The sequence below is a fragment of the Mus pahari genome, chromosome 2 (genome assembly GCF_900095145.1).
Source record: "Mus pahari chromosome 2, PAHARI_EIJ_v1.1, whole genome shotgun sequence".
Classification (NCBI taxonomy): Eukaryota; Metazoa; Chordata; class Mammalia; order Rodentia; family Muridae; genus Mus; species Mus pahari.
Window position 1 is genome coordinate 140,103,856 of NC_034591.1, and position 9,793 is coordinate 140,113,648.

Sequence of the window (9,793 nt, forward strand, 5' to 3'; positions counted from 1 at the left end):
GTGTGTGCATCGGCACCTGCAGACGCATGTACGCATACAGTACACGCATACAGCGGTACACGCATACAGCAGTAACATAGCTCAGTAGGCAAAGGTGCTTGCTGCCAAGCCTGAATGAAGAACTGAACTCAATCCCTAAGTCCCATGAGATTCCATCTCCTGTGAAAATGGCTTCTATCTAGAAAACCAAGAGCAGCTGGCGTTAATGTGTGGCAAGGGGAAGCCTTGTCCTCTGCTGGTAGGGATGTAAACTAGAGTGGTCACTGTGTGAGTCAGTGTGCAGGCTTCTCAAAAACAACTGGAACTTCTACATGATCCAGCCCCAATATCCTGGGCATATATATATATATATATATATATATATATATATATATATNACACACACACACACACACACACACACACACACACACTCAGAGGGCTCTGCATCCTGCCCCAGAGACGCATGCTCACTCATGTCTGTTACTGCTCTCCTCACGATATCGAGAAAGCAGAGTCAGCCTAGATGTCTATCAACAGACGAGTGGGTTGGGGAAACGTTGCCCATAGAAACAATGCGACTCCATTGTGCCGCAAAGAAAAACGAAGTATGAAGTCTGCAGGGCAATCACTGGAAGTTGACAATATTATATTAATTAAGATCACTGTGGCTCAGAAAGCTAGACACTGCGTGTTCTCTCTCAGATGGGGATCCTAGCTGCTAATTGTTAAATAAACGCATGTCGTGGGAGTGAATGTGGGTAAATGCTAGGAAACCAGAAATGGTTCATAAAACAGGAAAAAAAGAGGCCTTAATCGAGGGGTGGGGGGAGAACAATAGAACACATGAGGTAGGAAAGCAGGAGGGGGGCAGAATGGTAGAGAGGGGCAAGAAGGGGTGGGCAGATGGGAGCAGAATGCACCATAATGAAGTACATGTGAAGACACACAAAGGAACCTGCTGTTCTGTGAACTGATTTTCACAGAGAATATGAATTACAGAATGGGAGGTGGGGGTTCTTGCCTACAATGTCAGAGTTTGTAAGGCAGAGGCACAGATATAAGTGCAAACTAGAGGCCAGTCTGGTCTCCCTGAGGAGTTCCAGGACAGCCAGGGCTATATAGTGAGAGGCTCTATCTTAAAAGCAACAGATAGTGAATTACAAATGTAAACCCTTTAGATTTGCATTTGTAGGATTGAGGGGGGGGGAAGAGCAGAGGAGATGAGTAGAGGCCATCTTTGGAGAAAGTGGGAAGCAGAGAGAGGTAGCTAAGGAGGATGCTCTTAAGAAAGTTCAACAGGCTTGCACGCAGCTAGAGATAACCAAGCAGAGAGAGAGAGACAGGAAGACTTCGGGACAGGAGGGGACAGTGGCTGCAATGACAACTTTGGGGTCCACCAGAAGATGGTGCAGGAAGATAGGGGTGGTAAAAACTCTCTGCCTGCTCCTGTTTTATTAATAAAGCAGAACAACCATCAGCTGAGACAGACAGAAGACAGACAGACAGACAGAAAGACAGGGCATTTGAGGAAAGGAAGAAACCTAGAAATATGGAGCCAGCTTCGTGGTACAGTGAGTATTGCACCTGCCACCAAATCTGATGGCCTGAGTTCAATCCCTGGGAGCCACATGATAGAGAGACACTGCTTCAGTAAGCTGTCCTCTGACCTCCAAACATGCTCTGGGCACAAGGGCTCACACACACACACACACACACACACACACACACACACACACGCGCGCACACACACACATTTAAAGGAAAACAGAAATCTGCCAGACCTATACTACCATTACTCAGGATGCTGAGGTAGGAGGATTGCAAATTCAAAGCCAGCCTGGGCTACAGACAGACAGAGATTCACTCAGACACATACTGGGAGCACTCTGTGAGTACAGCAATAGTAATAAAGCTACCAGAGCCTTGCACATGCTAAGCACGTGCTCCACCAGTGACTCACGCCTCGAGCCCATCACATGATGGCTCACTGTCTCCTTTACTAAACTGTAAGTCATGAAGATTGTGGTGGCTCTGTTCTTGCTCTTCACTGTATGCCCTGGTCCAGTGCCCTGTCCAGCTTGTAGTTAATGTTCGAAAAACACTTGCTGAGATCTGGGTGTGGTGCTGCATTGCCGTAATCCCCAACACTTAAGGAAATGAAGACAGGAGGTCAGGGGTTCAAGGTTACCCTCAGCTACGTAGTGAATTCAAGGCAAGGCCAGACCATATGAGACTCCGTCTCACATAAATAAACATTTGTTGAAAGGATTAAAGAACAGTAAAAATAATTGATCATGATGCAAAGCTTCACGTTCAAGGCACTGTTTTGCTGAATGAACATTTATTTGATCAACGCGGTCCTCGCGAAGTTACAATGAGTCCACTAGAGCTTATCCGCTCCCTGGGAACCTAGGCAGTGGTGGGAGTTGTCCAAGCTTCCTTGCAATGCCTGACAGCAGTGCTTTCATATGAAGTGCACTGTCTTTCTCCTGCCACTGGGAGACACTGGGAGGGAGGGCATCTCACTGACTCACTGCTGGTTTGACTTGGAATGAAAGGCTGTCAGGGACGGGCATGGAGGAGAGTAGCGGCTGCCCAGCCTAGCCGTAGATGCTGGTCTCAATAGCAGGCTTCCTTCCTGGAGGCGGGAGTGCCGGAGTCATGAGGGTGCTAAGGGCAGAAGAAAGAGGATGGATGGCCAGGAGGGGTGCGTCTGAGGGCAGAGCGAAGAGATGAGGGAATGCAGGCAGATGGAGAGGGAAAGCAGGGGATGCAAGGGAGAGAATGAGTCCAGAGTGGGCGGGGCCGGTCCCAGACCTTGTTCACCAAGCAATGAGAGTGGAGGTTTTACCATGTGACAGAGCTGCAGTCAGAATGTCGGGCGAAGACAGCATGCGGGATGTTTTCTCTCAGTGTTTGAGGGAAGATGATAAATAGCAAATAGATATAAAACGATGCCAGAGGGCAATGGCAGAGAAAAGACACAGAAACACGAATGAAATGGAGACCCCCCTTTAGGTTTTGGTCAGAGAGCAGAAGGTCAAGAAAGAGCCAGCCAGGTAAAAATAGAGAAGCATAGGAGGGAGAGGGATCTGAGAGGGGCTTCAGATGCTCTGGAACCACAGGGAGTCTGCTTTGGCAGAAGCACTGTTATGAAGGTGGCACACAGTGGTGGCTTTTCCATTGTACTTATTTAGGGTGTGCACATGCATGTGCTCACAAATGACAGTCAGAGGACAACTTTGTAGGAAGGAGTTGGTTCTCTTCCCCCACCCTGCGGGTCTTAAGTATCTAACGCAGCTTGGCACATTTGATGGCCTGCTGAGCCATCTCACCAGCCCTTGAATATTTTTTTTTTTAACCTTTCTTTCTTTCTTTCTTTCTTTCTTTCTTTCTTTCTTTCTTTCTTTCTTTCTTTCTTAAAGATTTATTTATTTATTATATGTAAGTACACTGTAGCTGTCTTCAGACACTCCAGAAGAAGGAGTCAGATCTTGTTATGGATGGTTGTGAGCCACCATGTGGTTGCTGGGATTTGAACTCTGGACCTTTGGAAGAGCAGTTGGGTGCTCTTACCCACTGAGCCATCTCACCAGTCCCTGAATATTTTGAAAGGGGAGAGCATGCTATGGTTTAGCTTTCAAAATATTATCGGTAATTGTAAAGAGTATTTTGTAAAAGAGGAGGACAGAAATGAAGGCGCTCCTAAGAGGGTACTGCAATTCCAGATACAGGATGACTGCGTGGATCAGGCCTTGAACAATAAAGGAGAAGGGGGTGGACTCTGCGCATGCGCTGAAAGTGTGGGCTTTAGCACCTGCTGGAGATGCAGGTATAGGGAAGGAACTGGAAATCAAAACACCTTTAGCCTAAACAACAAGGAGTTGTCATGTCCTAGGATGAAGAGCACGGGACACAAGAGGGTTGGGGGGTGGGGTGGTTCAAGCCATCTGCTTGAGTCACATTAGGTTTGCCTGGCTATTAGACATCGGACGGAGTCTAATGTTATGTCAAGTGGGCGGTTGGACAAATGAGTCTGGCACTCATTTGTAAATTTAAGACTCACTGACATTTACAGAGTGTTTAAGCCCTGGGACTGGATGAGATCACTGGACAAAGAATGTGGAAAGAAAAGAAGGCCAAGGGCTAAGCTCTAGTAGCGCCAACATGTCAGGGTCAGAACTGAGAAAGACAGTAACGAACAGCCAGGGGGGTTGGAGGGAAACCAGGAAAGTGTGGTTGCCTAGAAGTTTGGGGCTCAGGGTTGGGGGGGGTCATGCAGGGAGAAGTGTTAGGTATGAATGGGTAGGGTCAAAGGAATTTTTTAAAAGATTTATTTATTTATTATATGTAAGTACACTGTAGCTGTCTTCAGACACTCCAGAAGAGGGAGTCATATCTCCTTACTGATGGTTGTGAGCCACCATGTGGTTTCTGGGATTTGAACTCAGGACCTTCGATAGAGTAGTCAGTGCTCTTAACCACTGAGCCATCTCACCAGCCCCAGAATCCTTTTTATTACATTTATTTAGTGTATGTGTCACACCACTTGTTCAGGGGTCTGGTGACAACTTTCCTTCCACCATGTGGGTCCTGGGGATAGAACCCAGGTAGTCAGGCTTGGTGGCAAGCACCTTTGTCCCCTGAGCCATCTCCACAGCCCAGGTCAAGGGATTTTTAAGAGATTAGAAAAGGGCTCTCAGAAGCCTGAATCTAAGTGAGCAGGTGTAGACCATTTGGGAACAGACAAGGAGAAACTTCTAGAGGGAACAGCAGGGTGCAAAGCCCCGAGGCAGGCTTCTAGTGCCTCTGTTCTAGGAACAATCCCCAGATGCACTGAGTCTGTGCTGAAGAAATCCTTAGGAAAGAAAACTGGAGATACCCAGAGGCGGGAATCTACGGGGCCTCCTCGTGAGCCATAGTGAGTGCTGGATATTCTGAGTCTCAGAAAAGCTAAGTATAGCAAACGAGTCTTGAACCATTTAAGGACTGTTTGGGTTGCTTCAGAGAGAATGAATTATAAGCAGGATCATAGTGAAATGAGGGATTAATCTGCTGGGGGCACTCCGATTTGTGTATGCAGTCTTTTCTCCCACCCCTCTTTGGTCCTCTTACCCACGGTTTTGAACTCCCTTTCCACCTTTTGCCAGAGTTGGAGACTCAAATGTTTGGGTAACTCAGAATCTCAGAACTGCTTGGGGTCAGAAATCATGGGGTCTATGAAGCTGCGCTTAGGTAGACGGGAAGCTTGCCATCACAACCTGAAGGATTGGAGGTCGCCTCCCCCCACCCCGCCTCCATCCCTGCTCCTCTCCCCAACCTTGCACCTGGGACAAAAGCTGAGCTCGTAACGTGGCAAACGAAGGGTTAAGTCGTGCGTGGCCTATAGACGTGAGAAGGAGAGGCGGAGACCAAGTGGTCCTAGTCGCCCGCCGAACCCAGCCGAGCCCGGCCGAGCCTAGCCGAGCCCAGCCGAAGCGAGCATCTCCCGCCGCCGCCGCCGCCGCCGCTGCCGCCGCTCCGCGCCCCGGGCGCCCGCCCCCCTCCGGCTCCAGCTCCTTGCTGCCAGCCAAACCTCCCGACCATGCCCGGCGCCCCACCCGTTTCTGCGACCCCCCAGCCCCGCGCAGCTCCGAGCGCCTGCAGCCGTCGCGCCGCCACACCAGGCATGCAGGTGAGCGAGGGGGACCCAAAGCCCCTACCCGTAGGGAGCAGGCTCTGCCCTCCTCAGTGCCAGCTCTGCGCCCTTCGCCCCCCGCCCCTCCTGTCGCGGTCTCCAGCCGCCTCCAGTCGTCCAGAGCTCCTTCCCACAGTGTCCTCCATCCCTCCGCTGTCCTGACTCCATCCTACCCTCTTGGTGCAGCAGTCAACGTCTCCGCGTCTGCCTCCATCCCGCCTTTAGCTCATCCTGCAGCTTCGGGCATCCTCCTGCCTCAGGTCCCCTTTCCGCTCTGGGTGCTCCCTCCAAATCCCTTGGCCGATCTTTTCCTCATTTTTCCCGGTTCTCATCGCTTTCCAACCCTGTCCAGGGAGCGCAGGCCTGTGGGATTGGCGGGATTGGGGGGGCTCTGCTAGAGATGGGGCCCGGTTCCCCCACCCCACCCCCAGTTCGTCTTCTGCGCACAACAGGTCGGTGAGGAGCGCGAAGGGGGTGGGGTGGCGCACCAGCTTGGGGACTGCGGACTTCCTGGAGGGGGTGACAAAGGGGTACGGGGTGTGTGAAGGGGCTGGAGTTGACATTGGTGGTGGTGGTGGTGGGTTGTAGCCGACGAAGGGGCAGGTATGCCCTGGAGTAGCGGGCCACTGGTGTCGCTGAGTCCTTATCCGCTCCACTGGTTCGGCTACCATTTCTTTCCTCCCGTTTCTAACCTCCTCCCACTAAGCCCCCGGCCTCTTTCCTTTCCCTTCTCTTTCACCTGGCCTCCAGCTCTGTCTCCATATCTCTTTCAATTTCAAGAAACAATTCCTAACTCCTCCATCTTTGCTGTTCTGCCCACCCCCTCCAGTCCCCGTCCCTTCCTTTTTTGATTTTGCCTTCAACACCGCGTTCTAATCTGTCTCAATGACTCTCTCCCCGTCTCTGATCTCCACCTTCCTTTTCTCTTCCACTCTCTTTGCTTCTGTCCTGACCAGACGCCTCCATCCTCCTGCCCAATGCCTGTTCTCTTTTCCCTCCCTGCCGTCTTCTCTCTTCAGCATCCCTGGCCAGTCTCCTGTAGCCTCTCTTCCCTCCCCACCTCCTCCCTTCCCAGCTGCGGTCCGTCTTCTCACTCTTGACCAACCTTTTCCCTCGCAGCCTTTCACCTTTCGCACCCCGCTCCCAGCAGCCCACTCCCCTCCCTAGCTTATTCCCTGGGGTATTCAACATGCAGACGGAGACTAGGAATCCAGAAGACACAGGGTGTCACATGCTTCTCTCTGAAGATCCCAGCCCCTCGGGCCTCACCACCCTCAGTTTGGAGACTGCACTTCCTTTCAGAACCAACCATCTAGATTCTCCTAGGACACCCCCCCTCCCCAGCAGCCACAGTTGAGGGGGTGGCTTCCTTTGAGCTCCACCCTCTTTCAGAATGCACCTATGCATTTGGGTGGTTAAGCATCAAGAGCAAACCCCAAAGCTGGCCTGTAGCTTTCCTCCCACCAACAGTTTTCTTCCATTTGTCTGAAAAGGCAGCGAGGCAGCTAGCTTCCAGGCTCCATCACAAAAGAAGTGCCTGGTGCTTCAAGAGGTGACCGGGCTTCTAGCATTCCCCCCCCCCCACCACTCACTAAGATTGACTTCCCTTCCCTCCCCCACTCAAAAACTCCCTCCCTAGCGGTAGGTGCTCAGGGAATCACAAGGTTCTTGGCTCTAAATTAAGATCCAAGAAGCCTGGAGCTGTGGGCAGAGGAAGTGAGAAGGAAGAAAGCCAAAGAGACAAGGGTAGACAGACACTGGGGCCAGGAGGGAACGGGCCCCATCTGGGATGTTGGAGGTGGGGCAGAGGGTTAGTTTAGGGAGTTTTCCCCTAAAAGTATGCCGGGAAACATTGGCTTTTGGGAAGCAGAAGCATGGCGCATGGTGGGTAACTGTGCAGCCCAGGTGGGGCAGGAAGGAGCAGGGCTGGTGGATGGATGAGATGGGGGAGTTCACAGGCAAGATTAGGGTGTGACACCCTCATTTTTCCCTCCAGTAAAGGCCAAAAATCTGGGTCACAGCTGAGGAAGATCTCAGATCCAGAGTGCAGAATGTGGTAAGTTTGGCCCAGCAGAGGGAGCTTGGAGACCACTTTCCCTGGGGGATTGGGCCCTTTCCTGCCTAGGCCAACTTGGGGCCTATTAAAGACTGGCCCCTTGGGAAGAGGCAAAATGGGGCCAGGGTCTTCCTAACACACACCTGCTCAAGCAGAGAAACCTGGAGGGAGGGATCCAAGACTCCTGGTGCGAACCCACCCTTTTCTACGTGAGCCCATCGCCTGGGTCTCACCCGCTTTTTCTTTCTTCCTATAGGTCTGCTCAACTGCTGTCCCAACTCCTTCCTCTCTGGCCACTGCTGTTGCTATCCGTATTACCACCTGCTCAGGGCTCTTCCCATCGATCCCCACCAGCCCCAGCCCGCCCCCCCTGCGTCCGGGGTGGGCCCTCAGCCCCTCGCCACGTGTGTGTTTGGGAGCGGGCGCCTCCGCCAAGCCGATCCCCACGGGTCCCAAGATCACGTCGGCAGGTTGTGCCAGGCACTGCCCCTCCTGCTACCCCATCAGGCTTTGAGGAGGGGCCTCCCTCGTCTCAGTACCCTTGGGCTATAGTGTGGGGTCCCACAGTATCTCGGGAGGATGGAGGGGACCCCAACTCGGTCAATCCTGGATTTCTGCCCCTGGACTATGGTTTTGCAGCCCCACATGGGCTGGCTACTCCGCACCCTAATTCAGACTCTATGCGGGATGATGGAGATGGTCTCATCCTTGGGGAAACACCTGCTACCTTGAGGCCCTTCCTGTTTGGAGGGCGTGGAGAAGGTGAGTGAGCAAGGCTAGTAGGGATGTGAGGGGTGGCTGGGTGGGGGTTGAAGACTATGATCTGCCGACATTGAGGCTTTGTCTGTGAGTGTCTCCAGCACATGTGCCAGGTTCTGGGCTGGCAAAGGATGCAGAGATGGTGCTGCTGTGTGCTCTTTGAAGCGGTTCAGGTCCACTGTTGAAAAGAGATGTTGAGACACTTGGGGATGAGCCAACATAATAGACACTTTAAAAGAAGCGCGCGCAGCGTGTGTTTGGGAATGTAGAGAGGTGAGAGACTGCTTTACCCTGGGGATCAGGGCAGATCCAACAAGTGATGTGTGAGCTACATCTTAAAAAACAGAACGGGTATTCCAGCAGGGGAAGCCATGGAGGAAGGTCACTCAACTACCAGGGAATGTGTTGGCACATACTGTGCTGGACACTGTGGACACTAGCGTAGTAGGGAAGGTCATCTGATACCTCTACCCCCATTTCTATACAGGAGGATAGTTCTGACCTTGGAGCCTCATCCTCATCACGTGTATGTGTAAGATTCGGTACATGTAATGTTTGGGAAAGTAGAGGAGCTGACAGCTCAGGAGAAAGTTGATTCCAGGAGAGGAGGGAGAGTCAGAGGAGACAGGCAGTGTGGAGTCTTATGGCAACACTCAGCCACACCCACTCTGAACCTGCCCCGGGCCTCCCAACAGCCTTCTTCCCTCTTCATCAGGTGTGGACCCTCAGCTTTACGTCACCATCACCATATCCATCATCATCGTTCTCGTGGCTACCGGCATCATCTTCAAGTTCTGGTAAGCTGGGGGGGACGCCTGATGGCGTGGAAGGCTAGGCACAGGGCAAGACCAAGGACAAGTTTCTCCAGAGTAGGAAATGATGAAGGGAAGACCTTGGGGAAAGCTAACTGGAGTGAAGGGGGACTCGGGGAAATCAGTTCACATTCCTCCAGGAAAAATACAAATGCAGTGGGAGGGAAGGGGAATTTGGTGGGCAGCGCTCTGCTACAGAGGAAACTGAGCCGGCTGCAGAACCTTTTCTAGAGGCTTCTGTCCAGGAAGAAGAAAATCCGGAGCTTTCTTTGAACACATTTAATAGTGGGTCACACAGTCCTTCACACTTTACTGAGGGAATCGTTAGATTCGGGTGCCCAAGTCATTAGCTGACTTTGAGCTTGAACTAAATCTGCCAGGTCCCCATAGAGGAGAGCCGAGGCTCCTCTGGACATCAGTATGGCAGGGGGGCAGTTTTAAGGGGCTTTTTTTTCTTTTCTTTTCTCTTCTCTTCTTTTCTTTTTTTTCTTTCTTTCTTTTTTTTTT

The 9,793-nt window shown here is 51.8% G+C and overlaps 1 protein-coding gene across 3 annotated transcripts in view; it reads left to right on the forward strand.

Annotated features, from left to right (window-relative positions):
* The first annotated feature begins 5,430 nt into the window (after nt 1–5,430).
* Pianp (PILR alpha associated neural protein) overlaps nt 5,431–9,793 on the forward strand; it is a 6,403-nt gene continuing 2,040 nt past the window's right edge. Inside the window, exons 1-4 of one of the 3 annotated variants that reach the window (XM_021190457.1) lie at nt 5,431–5,656; nt 7,656–7,715; nt 7,972–8,477; nt 9,190–9,271. In XM_021190457.1, coding sequence (XP_021046116.1) covers nt 7,711–7,715; nt 7,972–8,477; nt 9,190–9,271 — 593 coding nt within the window. In that variant the 5' untranslated portion in view covers nt 5,431–5,656; nt 7,656–7,710. Of the gene's footprint in view, nt 5,657–5,845; nt 6,112–7,655; nt 7,716–7,971; nt 8,478–9,189; nt 9,272–9,793 lie in introns of those variants that run through there. The other 2 variants (XM_029535695.1, XM_029535694.1) reach the window with 2 other exon arrangements.